This window comes from Anticarsia gemmatalis, chromosome 28 (assembly GCF_050436995.1).
Source record: "Anticarsia gemmatalis isolate Benzon Research Colony breed Stoneville strain chromosome 28, ilAntGemm2 primary, whole genome shotgun sequence".
NCBI lineage: Eukaryota > Metazoa > Arthropoda > Insecta > Lepidoptera > Erebidae > Anticarsia > Anticarsia gemmatalis.
The window spans coordinates 6365055-6381290 of record NC_134772.1 but is presented as its reverse complement, the minus strand read 5'-3'; the positions used below and the strand labels follow the sequence as shown (position 1 = coordinate 6381290).

Here is a 16236-nt window from a genome sequence, read left to right as displayed (position 1 = left end):
TTTGAGTATTAATTAGGTACACATTATATTTGTTGACACATATATAAAACTTTGGCAAGATAAATATAATTTTAGAATAAATACGTTTTTAACGGTTAGAATAATATTTAGTTAAGCTGTACTGTGCTATTACCCGACTACGCAAAGATGTTATATTATCGAATGTTTACACGAAAAATGTTCTATCTCTGCTTATCTTCATGACAGAATAAGCATGATTTTACGTATTTTAAATTTACATTTTGGCATGGGCATGTAAAGAGTAAAAGTAGCCCATTTTTACCCCTAACATTAAAATGGGTAGCGCTGAACGGTCGTTAAGTGATCTGTGGTTTACCCATCGCGCGGTCATTCCATAGATGGGTGACCGCATATTGATATTTCAGGTAAGCGTCTCCGTGTTTTGGGTAACTAAAAAGTCGGTCCTGGTTGTTGTCTATGAATAACAGTCGTTAAGTCACGTCAAAGGCCTTCGAGCTTGAACAACTTTGACACTAGGTTGACCACTAACCATACGATAATATAATATACTTGAGTAATTACATCGCAGTACAGTTAAGCTATTATTCGTTCCCGTTACGTTCCGTTCCACACATCGTGTAAGTAAATAATAAAATATATTAATTATAAAAGTATGAATAAAATAAGTTCAAATATTAAGTGGTTTATTGTACTGACGGAAGACCACGCACATACAAGTTACAGCCACAGCGCGTGGGGGTCACGTACACCCGGCGAGGGGGTCACTGACACTAGCGGGGGGTCACTGGTAGTAATCGACATTTAACTTTATGTGTCTGAATATAGCAACAAGTCGCTGCAGAAAACGAAACATAAATACAAGAGACGTATACAAGGAGTGCGTGTGACGGAGACGTAACAATGACGTCTTTCCGTTCTGTCCGTCTGTTCTTCGGAGTGGCTTGTTGCTATATTCAGTCACATAAACTTAAATATCACATTCTGTATCAGTACCAGCGGGTGGGTCACTATACACTTAGCAATCACTACTTACAGTCCAATTAAAATGACCTAATTTTAAATATATTGACCTAAACGACTCAGTGAGCGTCAGTGACCCCCTCAGCTGTCTCAGTAACCCCCAACAGCAGTCAGTGACCCCCTGCAGTGGTGTCGCATAATAAACAAGACAACTATAAACAGGACAGGCGGCGACACCACACACACTTACAGCCAGGTGACCTCCGGCGAAGGTCGCATGACCTACAGGTAGGGGTCACGTGACCCCCCAGCGAGTGCCGCGCGTGTCTCCGGGCTAAGGCCAACGACGTAGAGGCCACGTGACCTTGAACCTACTTGATCGCGGCGTGTTGTACGAAGGTCACGTGACCCCCACGTCTCACGCAATAAGTCATCAAATTAAATTTACACTATCCAGGTTACACTAGAGTATTGAACGCTCAACCGCGCGGCGGAGGTCAAGTGACCTGCACAGTGCGGGGTCAATACATTAACATTTGTTTGGAAGACACATGACCCCCAACTTTAGAGACACGGCTACGAGTGTAGGGGTCACGTGCCCCCCACAGAGAAGTCCTAGACAACGAGTATGTGACCTTCAACATGAAGTCATGTGACCTCCGAGTACCTCTCAAAAGTTATCAAATTATTTTTTCTTGACACCCAAGCAACAATGACATAGCCCTAAACTCCAAGAGAAGCGCGTGGTTGACCCCCCACACGTTGAACACATGACCTCCACACTGCTGATCACATGAACCCACACTGCAGATCACATGACCCCCCACCCACAGATCGCACGACCCCCACACGGCCTTACTCAGTGATTACATGATCCCACTCAGAGGTCACACGACCCCATTCGCAGGTCACATGACCCCCACTAGCAGGTCACGCACCCCTCGCACGTAGTTCACGTGACCCCCGCTCGCAGGTCTACCCCCGGCGGCGGGCACTACGCGAGGTAGCTGTAGGTGTCGAGCGCGGCCGGGGCTCGCTCCAGGTACTGCTTGTCGATGAGCGCCTCGATGCACTTCTTGATCATGGCCACGGACGGCGCGAACGAGCCGCGCGCCTGCGACACCACCTCCTGGATCAGCTCCGTGTGCCTTAGCACCTGCACACACATACACACTTGTTTAATGTACACGAAATATAGTGACAAATGTATTTACATTATGTTAAAGGCTGGGGTCCAACTGACACACCCTTATTAACTGCCATGGTCACGTTTAAGCTTCCAATTTCCTTTATAGAATTTCAAGTTCCCTTGTAAGTTTTCACTCTTCTACGTAAGTTCTGTAGGTGGTGTGGGGTCGTACCTTCCTCTGCTTCATGATCCGCACGATGGCGGCCTGCAGGTACATCTTGCGGTCGTCGTCGCAGTGCGCGGCGCCGTCGGCCGCCTCGGGCGCCGCGCCGCCCGCCGCCGCCGAGCCCGCGTGGCCGGGCGCGTTGGCGCACGTGAGGCGCAGCTTGGTGCGCTTGCAGGAGAAGGCCAGGTTGAGGCTCAGCGCGGCGCCGGGCGCGGGCTCGGCGCCCGGCTCCAGCCCCACGTCGCCGGCCGCCAGCAGCAGCCCCGCGTCCAGCAGCGGGCGCAGGTGGCGCGGCCAGGCGTCGCCGGCCAGCTGCAGCGCGTCGCGCAGCTCGCGCGCCGGCCACGCGTCCTGCGCCTCGAAGCTCAGCAGCAGCGCGCACTGCGGCGTGCTGGCGCTGACGTGCAGCACGCGCGGCGTGTAGCGCGCGCGCAGCTCGCCCGTGCACAGGTGGTGCAGCCACGCCAGGCGCCGCCCGCTGAACGAGGCGCGGTAGAAGGCCTCGAACAGGCGCGCCGGCCGCTCCAGCTGCTGCGGGGGGGCCAGCGGGGCCATGGCGCCGCCCAGCGGCCACGCGCCCGCCTGCAGCACCTGCAGTACACCGGGACTATCTTAATATTCATGCGCAGTGTAGTGCACAGAGACGTCTGCCTCTCGACTTTGCTAAAATTTTCTGTTACGAATCTCTCGCAGATTGCCCAAAATCAAGACACAAAAGCAATCCTTAATGCGGATTTGTCAAAAAAAAAAAGAAGTTGACTGCACCTAAACTCTGAATGGTTATGTCGATTATCCGTCACGTCTATGACAGTAAATAAATCGAAGACACATTTGTATAGGTACTGTACACACACTTAAATACTATAAACAAAGTCCTACACTTTTGACAGGTTTTAATGAAACTAGCCAGTAATAAGTATAACATATGACACAGTACCTGTATGAAGAAGCCGGTGGCGGTGTTGGCGCCGGTGTCGCGCAGGTGCTGCTGGAACTTGGCGTTGAGGTCGGCGCTCACGGCCACGTCCGTGAACATGCGGTGCAGCTTGTTCGTGAACTCGTAGCCGCACGCCGCCTTCAGCCGGTTTATCATCGCCTCCTCCTGACCACACACCACAAATATGATGAGTCAATAACTCTCAACCACCCCCTAACTAACTCTCAACCGCCCCCTAACTAACTCTCAATCACCCCCTAACTAACACTCAACCGGCCCCTAACTAACTCTCAACCGTCCCCTAAGTATCTCTCAACCACCCCCTAACTAACTCTCAACCACCCCCTAACTTACACTCAACCACCCCCTAACTAACACTCAACCACCCCCTAACTAACTCTCAACCACCCCCTAACTAACTCTCAACCACCCCCTAACTTACACTCAACCACCCCCTAACTAACACTCAACCACCCCCTAACTAACTCTCAATCACCCCCTAACTAACACTCAACCGGCCCCTAACTAACTCTCAACCGTCCCCTAAGTATCTCTCAACCACCCCCTAACTAACTCTCAACCACCCCCTAACTTACACTCAACCACCCCCTAACTAACACTCAACCACCCCCTAACTAACTCTCAATCACCCCCTAACTAACACTCAACCGGCCCCTAACTAACTCTCAACCGTCCCCTAAGTATCTCTCAACCACCCCCTAACTAACTCTCAACCACCCCCTAACTTACACTCAACCACCCCCTAACTAACTCTCAACCACCCCCTAACTAACTCTCAACCGCCCCTAACTAACTCTTAACCGCCCCCTAACTATCTCTTAACCACCCCCTAAATAAACTCTCAACCACCCCCTAACTACCTCTCAACCATCCCCTATCTCTCAACCGCCCCCTAACTGACCTGCTCCATGCTGGCGGACAGCTGGTGTATGAGGCGGCGGGCGAGCGCGCGCGCGTAGTACTTCTGGAACACGTCCTTGTCGTCCACGTACTTGAACACCACTATCGCTGCCGACAGCTTCTCGTCCACGTCCGTCTCGCCTGCGCCGCCTGGGGAGAGGGGGGGTGTTAGTACATTGAAGACCGGAGAAAAGTACCGGAGAGTTTACAACCGCAAGTGTGCAACAACTGTTCACGGTCGTTTACGTGATGAAAATTGCTAAAGAAAAAAAAACGCGTCAAGTGAAATGGGATTTCGTGACAAGGAGTGTAATAGTGAGACAAACGGGAGCTTTAAGAGACTGGGAATAAAGTGAGAGAGTCTTAATAAGAAGGGGGAGGAAAAAGAAAAATGGGGAAATGAAAGAGAGGTAAGGGGGGGTTAGATAGACTCTGAGTGACTCACCACCCGAATAAGACACTGTTGTATACTCATATAAGACAACGAGGGAGGGGAATTCTGATAATAACAAGGAGGATGGGGGGGGATATTGAGTCAGGGTGGGATGGTGCGTGATTGGGTACATACCTCCTCCCCTCTTCCTGAGCAGACAGTCGCAGTATCGCGCGAGCAGCTCGGGCGCGCGCGCACACCCGTCCGACGGACCGCGCGAGTTTACCACCGCGCTGCATGCCTACATACAAACAAACATACATACAAATAAGTAAATACAACTTTTTTTGTTTTAAAAAAACCTGAACAATGATAGCCATATTATGAAACTCATTTACGTCACCAAAAGTAATTTTCAGAACTAATTTTAAGATTCTTAAAAATTTAGTCCATAATTAAAGATGAATATGTCGAAGACCAAGCTCATGACAAATAGCGTAAGACGTAGAGTCGAAGTTAACGGAGAACAGGTTGCATATGTCCAAGAGTTTACATACCTAGGGCAAATAGTCTCCTTCCAGGCTCGACAAGAAAAAGAAGTCGAAAGGCGAATTGAAAACGCCTGGAGGAGCTATTGGGCTATGAAACATCTTATGAAAGGCAAACTTCCAATCAGCATGAAGCGTAAGCTCATGGATATGTGCATACTTCCTATACTCACCTACGGCGCACAGACTTGGTCTTTGACATCCATCCAGAGGTCCAGGCTCAAGGTTTGCCAGCGAGCCATGGAGCGCAGCATACTAGGTGTACGGCTTGTAGACAGGGTCAGAAAATACGACACTGCGCTCCAAAACTAAAATAGCAGACGTAGCTGAAACGGCTGCCAAGCTGAAGTGGAACTGGGCGGGCCACGTATGTCGAATGCCGGATGACTCATGGGCCAAAATAACGACGAAGTGGACCCCGCCCACTGGAAGGCGGCGGAGAGGAAGACCTCGTAAAAGATGGAGAGACGAGCTCGACTCCTATAACGCAGATTGGGTACAGACCGCCGGAGATCGCTTGCAGTGGAGAGCTATGGGGGAGGCCTTTGCCCAGCAGTGGGACGATACAGGCTCGTAATAATATAATAATAATAATTTAGGATTAAACATAAAATTCCAACTAGCTTAACTCAAAAACTACTACTCCGATTTCAACAAAACAAACCACAAACACAATAACCTACAAAGCATAAAACCTCACAATCAAATCACACTACTCATCATCTAAATCGGTCAAGTATTTCTTGAGTAACAGCTACAAATACGATCGCACGAACCTTGTCGAGAGCGCCTATGAAGGCCTGCGCGCCGCCGAACACGTCCGCGAACAGCTTGCTGTATTTACCGTGCAGAGATAACATCGCGTTCACGAAGTGTGTGTGAGCCTGCAAGAATAATATAATATTAACAAGAATGGTTTATCAGTTATCTGAAAGTGAAGGTAGTGCATGAAATATACCCACGATTTGCCATTTGACTCTATGAATGTCTTGTGTACAATGTAAGTACCATGTAATTAGGGGTCAGTCTATTGCTATATATCGGGTACGTGATCAAATACCGGATTACTGTTGAGAATATTCAATACTAGCTGACCCGCGCAACTTCGCTTGCGTCACATAAGAGAGAATGGGTGATTTTTTTCCCCGCTTTTGTAACATTTTTCACTGATACTCTGCTCCTATTGGTCGTAGCGTGATGATATATAGCCTAAAGCCTTCCTCGATAAATGGGCTATCTAACACTGAAAGAATTTTTCAAATCGGACCAGTAGTTCCTGAGATTAGCGCGTTCAAACAAACAATCAAACAAACAAACTTTTCAGCTTTATAATATTAGTATAGATTCACGCAAGTGATTTAAGGTTCAAACACATTACACCAATGAACTTAAGTATGTGTTAGAAATGCTAATAATCATTTATTTTAATGTAGAAGCAACGTTTACAATTCGCACGTAGCCAGTGTTTTGATTTAGATGAATTTTTAGTAAAAATCTGATCGGTGTCTGGAGTATTCAGGAGTGAACTATCGAGCTACATTAGTAGGATCTGAGCATTATATTATTGTGTTTAGGTGTTCGTCTATGTGTGCGTGTATGTCTGTGGTGTTTGCGTGTGTGCGTATGTCTATGTCTGTCTGTGTGTATGTCCATGTCCGTATGTGACCGACCTCGTCCTTGTTGTGCGGCTGCGCGAGGAGCGCGTGTCCGTCGGCGGCGGCCTGCGCGTGCGCAGCATCCACCAGCGGCCGCAGCGCCGCGCCGCCCAGCGGCCGCAGCAGCGTGTACATGCGGCGCAGGTCGGCGCGGCGCTCCAGCGCGGCGGGCTCGTCGGCGGCCGCGTCGCGCATGAGCGTGTCGACGGTGGCGTGCAGCGCGGGCAGGTGCGCCGCCACGGCCGCGCGCTCGTAGCAGCCGCGCACCGCCTCCGCCGACGACGGGTCCAGGAACCGCTGCCCCAGCGACACCTGACACACACACGTGACGTGAGTTCCGACACCCTCCAGCACTACCACTCGGTCAGTCATTTACTCACTCGCTTGATCATCATTCATTCACTTCATCATCATTCACTCACTCGATCATCATTCATTCACTTCATCATCATTCACTCACTCGGTCATCATTCATTCACTTCATCATCATTCACTCACTCGATCATCATTCATTCACTTCATCATCATTCACTCACTCGGTCATCATTCATTCACTTCATCATCATTCACTCACTCGGTCATCATTCATTCACTTCATCATCATTCACTCACTCGGTCATCATTCATTCACTTCATCATCATTCACTCACTCGATCATCATTCATTCACTTCATCATCATTCACTCACTCGGTCATCATTCATTCACTTCATCATCATTCACTCACTCGATCATCATTCATTCACTTACTCGATCATCATTCATTCACTTCATCATCATTCACTCACTCGATCATCATTCATTCACTTCATCATCATTCACTCACTCGGTCATCATTCATTCACTTCATCATCATTCACTCACTCGATCATCATTCATTCACTTCATCATCATTCACTCACTCGATCATCATTCATTCACTTCATCATCATTCACTCACTCGATCATCATTCATTCACTTCATCATCATTCACTCACTCGGTCATCATTCATTCACTTCATCATCATTCACTCACTCGATCATCATTCATTCACTTCATCATCATTCACTCACTCGGTCATCATTCATTCACTTCATCATCATTCACTCACTCGGTCATCATTCATTCACTTCATCATCATTCACTCACTCGATCATCATTCATTCACTTACTCGATCATCATTCATTCACTTCATCATCATTCACTCACTCGATCATCATTCATTCACTTACTCGATCATCATTCATTCACTTCATCATCATTCACTTCATCATCATTCACTCACTCGATCATCATTCATTCACTTCATCATCATTCACTCACTCGATCATCATTCACTCACTTGGTCATCATTCACTCACTCGATCATCATTCATTCACTTCATCATCATTCACTCACTCGATCATCATTCATTCACTTCATCATCATTCACTCACTCGGTCCGTCAGTGACACAGTCAGTCAGTGAGTCCGCAGTACCGACCTCCCGCTCGAGCCCCGCGAGCGCGTGCTTGGTGTAGTGCGCCACGTCGCCGGTGGCCAGCAGCGCGGCGGCCAGGCGCGCGTGCGCGGCGCCGGCGGCGGCCAGGTAGGGCTCCAGCACCAGCTGCTGGTACAGCTGCAGCGGCGCGCGCACGCGGAAGGCGCGCACGGTGACGGTGCTGCGCACGGCCTCGCGCAGCGTGCCGGCCAGCGCGGGGTCGGGCGGCTGGTCGCGCGCCGCCGCCAGCGCCGCCACCACGCGGCCCGTGAGCGCGCCCGCCAGCGCCCGCACCAGCACGCGCTCCCAGATCTCCAGCCCCAGCTCGCCCACCTGCAAGCGAGCCGCGCCCAGGTTGCAGTACCGCCTAACGACACTCGCTCTATCTGACAGAGTCAAGGGCAGTAGCGACTGCCCCTGACTTACTGATAGGCAAGGAAAGAACAGGCGATTCTATACTGGAACTTCGTATATGACTGAACAGAAATCCAGGATACCAATTCCGAGTCAACCAAAAAAATACTGATCGTGTCGGTTATCTGTGTCATCTAACTATGAGAATAAGAGAATAGGGAGTATACCTTTATATTGTACTAGACATGGCGTCTTAGTGAGATAGGACCCTTAACCTACCTTATCAATACAAAGTATAATCAGACCGTAAACTGCATTTTTTTTTGTTCCTTGTGGGAATCGAACCCATAATCATACGTAGTGGTATTACGTTGTCAAAACATGTAAATTAATACATTACTAAAATGTAATACTTACACAATAAAAATATCAAATAAATAACTATAAAATTGCGTGTGAGTTCATGCAATAATGTGTATATTGTTAGTATACGATAGTGCAATATGGAGAAAGCTATAAACTAATATTTTTCATACAAAAATAACATAAAGAACTAGTAAAATTACAGCATGCATATTACGGGTCTGCCGCGGGTCGATTGCGGGTCTAGTGCAAGTGTATACAACACATACATTCAGTGCATTATGGGTCCAATGCGGGTCCTAACGGGAATATACTAAATACTACTTGTACTTCGAGCAACTTATTAGAGAGCATTTGTATACAATCTAGATTAAAATTAATATTTTTTTGTATTTCCTTATGTATTATGTATAAGTCTGCGGGTCACTGATGTTCTACATTCTGTATGTTGTATACCTCCAGCCGCGAACCTTGCATACAACACTCTCTACTAAGGTATACAACACATTTAAATGGTGTATTGTGTGCAAATCAGTCGCGAGTCCAGTGCGGGTCATGTCACTTTGGACCCACATTCTAACCCGTCACTACAAAAAGCTATCTGATCATGTGCATACATTGATAACAGGGGACCTGCACGGACCCGCACTATCACCCGTCACTATACACAACTATCAGATTTTGTGCATACATTAAACAGGGGACCCGCACGGACCCGCAGTTGGACCCGCACTATCACCCGTCACTATACACAACTATCAGATTTTGTGCATACATTAAACAGGGGACCCGCACGGACCCGCAGTTGGACCCGCACTATCACCCGTCACTATACACAACTATCAGATTTTGTGCATACATTAAACAGGGGACCCGCACGGACCCGCAGTTGGACCCGCACTATCACCCGTCACTATACACAACTATCAGATTTTGTGCATACATTAAACAGGGGACCCGCACGGACCCGCAGTTGGACCCGCACTATCACCCGTCACTATACACAACTATCAGATTTTGTGCATACATTAAACAAGGGACCCGCACGGACCCGCAGTTGGACCCGCACTATCACCCGTCACTATACACAACTATCAGATTTTGTGCATACATTAAACAGGGGACCCGCACGGACCCGCAGTTGGACCCGCACTATCACCCGTCACTATACACAACTATCAGATTTTGTGCATACATTAAACAGGGGACCCGCACGGACCCGCAGTTGGACCCGCACTATCACCCGTCACTACACAAGCTAAGACACCGTGTACAAGGCGGGACCCGCTCGGGACCCGCGCGTGAGCTAGGCGGCGGTCATGCTGTAAGTAAGGTATGACACTCATCTCGTAGCACGCTACCTCTAGCTGGCGCGCGTCGTGCTCGGGGCACGACACCGTCGCCGCGGACCCGTAGATTATCTCCGCGTCCGACACCTGCGGAAAAACAATATTAAACTAAATTAATAATTTCGTCAACGGGTACGGTAGACTCGATTGAAACCTTACCTGAATAAAAAAACATAAAAAAAACAATGATTTCGAGTCGACATCATAATAATATATCCGCAAAATTCGGATTGTCGAGTATTTTGTTAAATTCTAATGTGTTGACAGACGAATCACAGTCGCCATTTTGGCTAGTAATTTAATAAAAGTTAATCTTTAAAGACGTTCTGTGTATACGACTGCTAAACACGAAGTGCCGGGCTGAATTCTAAAGTCGGGAAAGTCATTTTCGAATTTCAGTATACGAAAATATGACCAAACTATATAAGATTAACATTGTTAATGGGTTTGTTTATCATATACTTCTGCCTGCATCTTGACAGGCGTGTTAAAAAGTATGTAAAATTAATAAACCGCTTATTTCTAAAATAAAGTGTCTGTACAAAACAGGTTACCATCAGCTATACTAGCCAGGTCACTGATGTTCTACACTCGATTCTAAATTGTATACCTCCAGTTGCGATTTGGGAACCTCGCATACAAGACACTCTAAGACTCAGAGAGAGAGAGAGAGTGCGAGGGATATAGTGAGAGTTATATGAGTGAGAGTGAGAGAGAGAAGTGATAGAGAGAGGTGTACATACCTTCTGCCGCTTGACGTGCTGCAGGTTGAGGTAGGAGTAGAGACTGTTGAGGTACACCACGCCCTGGCTGTACTCGCGCCACGCGGCCACGTACCTGCAACACAACACACACACATTATACTTTATATTATAATGTAACGGGTCTTAAACGCGATTGAAAATTAAAAATTAGGATATTTTATTTATTTACCCGACGTTTCGATCGAATTACATCGACCGTAGTCACGGGCTGACTGTTGTGGCCGCTAAGCGTCGCCTCCTTGTCATAATATTATGTGTACAAGTCGCGAGAGTTTCAAAACGTTAGCATACATTATACTCTCATAGTCCAGTGTGACACACGATCAGTGAGAGAGCAGGCGCAGAACCAACCACTTAGTAGGCTCTCAGAGGCAAGGAGGTCAACGATTTCAACTTCACCTCTGAGGGCAATAACCCCCTTTACACACACGCTCTATCGCGTATGAAACAACAATCGCGCGTGTAAGGGGAAAGGAAAGAGCACGCGCCGCGCTCATCTGTCCGCGCCCGCGAAGAAAATCGCTCTCGAAGAGCGCACTGCGCACACACGCGTAATACTGTACAATACTGAGAACGTGCGATACAGTGTGTGTGTAAAGGCGGCCAAGAGAATTTCTTGACAGAAAATGTCAGTAATAACGATGCGTTAAGTAGTAAGTAAGTATTGTAGTACAAGTATATAAGTGGTAAGTACTGACCGTGTGAGTAGTCCGTCGTTATGGTCGTTGCTGTCGAGCGAGGCGTTGCCGCGCACGCGCGCCAGCAGCCCCGACACGTGCTCCTCCAGGAAGTTCCTGCAAATACAAACAAACATACAAGCAAATGCATTAACGTGTTTCAAACTTAAAGAAGTAACAAATACTTATAATTTTAGAAGACACCATGTAACGTCATTAATTATAATAAATATTGTAATTTTAAGTCCCAAGTTATCGAATTCTTGATTGCATGAAATGCTATAAGTCACATACAACATTTTACTCAAACGATGGATATATGAGGAAATGGATGCTGCAAAAAACCTATCATCGAAATCAGTGGTTAAACTGGTGATTTTGCTCAGGTATTTTTAAAGGAGTATCAAATAATTATTTATAAATGTCATAGTGTATAGCTCTTTATTATGCAGTATTTTTTGAGACCCATTTAGTTTGCGTCGGACTGCTCAGTCCTTCATACTTATTAGACATTCTGCTTAGAAAGGTTTGGGGTCTAACCCGGGCTCTCACGGGACGGTATCTAATTTAAAGGGGTACCCAAGACTCCTTCTTCGAAAGCCATACTTTTCCTAGTATATAGTACTATCCAGTGAAGGTATTCTACACATTACACAATATTACAAGGCACAGACGTGGACTCACTTGGTCTCGTCGTAGAGGCGGTCGGCGAGCGGCTCGGGGTGCGCCACGCACAGCGCGTACACGTCCGAGAAGCGCGTGTTCCACACCGAGCGCTCCACCGCGCGCAGCCCCACCACCCCCGCCACCTGCCACAACACACACACGGAAATATTACAATATTAGGCCGCGGTCGCGTAAATCTCTTTGGCTTCAAGAATCACAAATGAGTACACGGTTCATTAGGTCTCTCTCAGTGAGCTCGTGAGGTACCCAAATTCGAGCTTTTTTGTGTAGAGAAAAGATTTTATTACAAGTTCATACATACTATAATGCGAAAATACTTTTTCCCCGACCTAATATATAGCTTCAGGATAGTTTGTAGGGACCGTATCAAGTGGGGTTCTTTGGTCTCCGCCTATCCCTATTGGAAAAAGGCGTGATATTATGGCTGTTACGTCAACGTCTGTAACCGAAGGTATAAGCAGGTTTCCAGTTTCCACGTTTGATGAGATTGATATAACTTGGCCAACAGAGACAGTTGATCAACAATATCATCAACACTAAAGTTAGAATACTCGCAACTGAATCACATCAAAACTAGTTAACGGATTTTGATGGAATTTGATACAGGTAGGCAGTTTAAAGATTGACAAATTGGATTTTCTGCCCAGAAACTCTCTTCTCGTCTTTTGACGCGGAAGTCGCGGGGAGAAAATGGTATGTAATAAAAGGTAGTATATTACGGTTTATTACCGTTTCCTTGAGATGTGCCCATGTCTCCGTGAAGTCCACGTTCCTCGGCTTCAGCGACATCATCACAAACACCGTACATAGACCTGCAACGTGACACACACTCTTAACACAACATACTATGTACATCACAACTGTAGGGAGATTATTTAAAAAGAAACTGATTTACACTTTAAAACTAAGAAAGACGACGAAAACGGTGACGCGACGCCTTGAACAACTATCTGGAGGATTGGCATAAAGAAGCTAATGACAGAACCTGTGAAAGTTTTTTTTATCTGCTACAAGCACTACTCTTTCTGGATTCTATACTACTGTAGGTAGTAAAATCTTTTTCTCCTAAGCTTGTTTCACTTACAAAGAAGAGCTTTCTACTTTCTTACTTTCACAGGTAAAATTACCAAATATTCATTAATTGAACATATTATTATAATGGAGCCTGCTTGTTTACTCAATACCATACCAATATCTAAACAACAAATCTTTACAAGAAAACACAATAAAAATTAAATCACTCCATTTGTTTACACAACTCTGTACAGATCAGAGAAAAACCAAACAAAAAATAGCACTATACATACAGCAAAACAGTAACTAATTCACAACATTTACAAGTACTTCAAGAAAAACAGTCTTAAAGAAAGATTTTTCTAAATTGTCTTACTTAGAATCACAAAAGCAACCTCCTATTTACTGAAGACAGTACAATTGGTACAATCTAAGTAAATTATCACACAAACATATTGTCAAACAAATAAACAGTTATCAGAATTAATTAGTGATTGTGTTTTAACGCCACACATCAATGTTGAACATTATATATTATATAGGTCATTAGTTACAACTCAATGAGTTTTACATAGTTCTTTGAATATTAAACATATTATATTTTAACATAAAAAAATGTGTTTAATTACTGTTTTTCTGGTCATTTGGATGACTTAAATGCCTCTGTGACATGTACAGTAATGTTATATAAAATAATGTAATAATATAAATAGTAATGTTAAGGCCACATATTGTATAGTTTGTGATATGGTATAGATTATTGATTAGTATTTATATATTATATTATATTATTACCTAAATAGATATTAGATAATTATTATAATGTACCTACACTATTGTATTGGGGTAAACCTGTAAAAATAGTTGTAAGGATGAATAAATAAATAAATAAATATGTGTCTGTTGATCACTAGGTCTCTGAGTTGATTCTAGGGCTAGGTAAAGTATAAGTAGTCTTTTTTATTTATAGTAGAATATTTCCCAGTAGTAGCATTGACTTTGATAACATGCAAAATTAATGGCAATTGTACTAACATTGTTAATGGCAATACCTGAGTGTATTTCATACACTTCCACCTACATATTATTATCAAGTATAATAACTACTTTAGTAATAGGTCCAAAACCTAATGCAAGAAACAAATTACTAATCCAAGTTCTGAGTGTATTAGATATAATGATCACTTCTTTTAACAGAAAAGCAAATCATTGTGTTGAAACCTTGCAAGTTTGAGAGTCAAACAGTTCTTAAAGGCATAAATCTATACAGTTTCTCCATACCAAGGTGGTGGACTCAGGGACAATCTCTTTCCTGGTTCTTGGTTCTAATAGTAACAGAAAACATTGTGATAAAACCTCTATTGTTTGGAAATCTAATAGTTTTTCAAGGCATATTAACACGTTCGCTGCCCCTGACGCGTATGTGCGTTTCGTAAAACGCACATACGCGTCGGGGGCAGCGAACGTGTTAATGTTCCCAAGTGGCCAGTACTTCAATATTAATGATTTATTATTATTCTTTTATGACATTTATGATGCAGTAGGTACAGTAAGTACTCTACACAGACTGCTTAGGTTCAATGACCATAGTAATAATAAATAATATACAGAATTCTACAAAACTGTCTCTGTTTGTTACTAGGCATTCATAAAATTCAACATCATGCACTTATTGCCCAATTACTAAACAAATCAGTTGTTGTTTTAATCAGTTACACATGCTCTATCTCACTCTAACACACTGAAAATAGAATAAGAGTGACGAGAGGGAGTATTTATGCTAAATCATTGTGAAACTATATATTTATGTAAGGAGGTTAGTCTTTTCAAAATTCATTACCTTCAACACTGATGAAACACTGAATTTATTACTGAAAATACTAATTATAATGACAGAACAGCAATATAATTAGCTCAGACACTGTCACTTCTGTTATCTGACGAGAGAATGACCACTGTTTACCATACAAGTGTCTTTACCACCAGGTTATACCAATTGCAGCCCTTAACCTCGCTGCAGGGGTCATCCACGACTTCCGCGGGGTTCAAGGGTGTCGTGTGAGCAACACACAGCTGTTTCAACCCTGCACCGTGCTCGGTAAGGTCGAGGCGAGTGCTACACGACAATAGACCGTAACTCAGCTCGGACGAAACTCGTACACGATATCTTCGCGCCCGCTGCGCCAGAGTTGGCACGCTGACAACTTCGCAGCATTAACACCGCGCTCACAGCACACCAACCCGAAATTACTCAGCGAATTTCGCACAAAACAAAAATAATATCTAACATTGCAATGACAACCGTGCACAAATAACACGATACTTTCACACTTTGCCGCCTTACCTCGAGCCCAGCGTATTGCTCCACTGTCCCACACGTTAATTGACTAGATTATTGTACGATTTTCAACTTATTTTCGCAGTAAAATTAATCATAATCAAATAAAAGCAAATTCGTAATTCACACAGCACTTTGATTTGAAGTTTGATTGAAATGTTGCCACTGTAAATAAATATGTGCCAATACGTTTCGTTATACCTTTGGAATTTTATCTGACATTTTGTGAAACGTTGCAAAACATTATTATTTCCCAATAATTTAATGTTATATTATACATTGCTAAATTAATAGATTAAAATTTGTTTAGGTAGGTAGTTATATCAGGGACAGGATGTACAATGTTTATGTAATCAATTCATCTTTTTATCATTATTTTGACTGTCGTAAGAATTTATAACGATGATTCATTAATTACATTGATACCAATACCTACCTACAAGTTAAAATACGATATCTTCACGTTTAACATATTTCTCTGCATATAATTGCTATTTT

The 16236-nt window shown here is 44.7% G+C and overlaps 1 protein-coding gene across 3 annotated transcripts; it reads right to left on the bottom strand.

The window, feature by feature from the left end:
• Window positions 1-648: 648 nt before the first annotated feature.
• On the bottom strand, window positions 649-15922 carry Cul2 (cullin 2). Of its 3 annotated transcripts, none has more exons than XM_076132844.1 (14): window positions 15745-15922; window positions 13116-13198; window positions 12384-12508; window positions 11721-11816; window positions 11002-11095; window positions 10258-10345; window positions 8196-8527; window positions 6747-7043; window positions 5853-5960; window positions 4724-4829; window positions 4157-4305; window positions 3235-3399; window positions 2304-2888; window positions 649-2098 (listed from the first exon to the last, which is right to left on the bottom strand). In XM_076132844.1, the coding sequence occupies exons 2-14, from the start codon at window positions 13176-13178 to the stop codon at window positions 1937-1939; spliced, it is 2370 nt and encodes a 789-aa protein (XP_075988959.1). In that variant the 5' UTR covers window positions 13179-13198; window positions 15745-15922; the 3' UTR covers window positions 649-1936. The 3 variants fall into 3 exon arrangements, with proteins under 3 accessions (XP_075988959.1, XP_075988961.1, XP_075988960.1); XM_076132846.1 differs by having other exon boundaries at window positions 8196-8525; window positions 10271-10345; window positions 15745-15921; XM_076132845.1 differs by lacking the exon at window positions 15745-15922 and adding an exon at window positions 15241-15672.
• Window positions 15923-16236: the final 314 nt, after the last annotated feature.

Coding starts and splice junctions, on each gene's coding strand:
- Cul2 (XM_076132844.1), bottom strand. CDS start 13,178: ATGATGTCGCTGAAGCCGAGGAACGTGGACTTCACGGAGACATGGGCA. Junction 5,961..6,746: donor AGCCGCACAACAAGGACGAG/GTCGGTCACATA, acceptor TTATTCTTGCAG/GCTCACACACACTTCGTGAA. Junction 2,889..3,234: donor CCACCGGCTTCTTCATACAG/GTACTGTGTCAT, acceptor GGTGTACTGCAG/GTGCTGCAGGCGGGCGCGTG.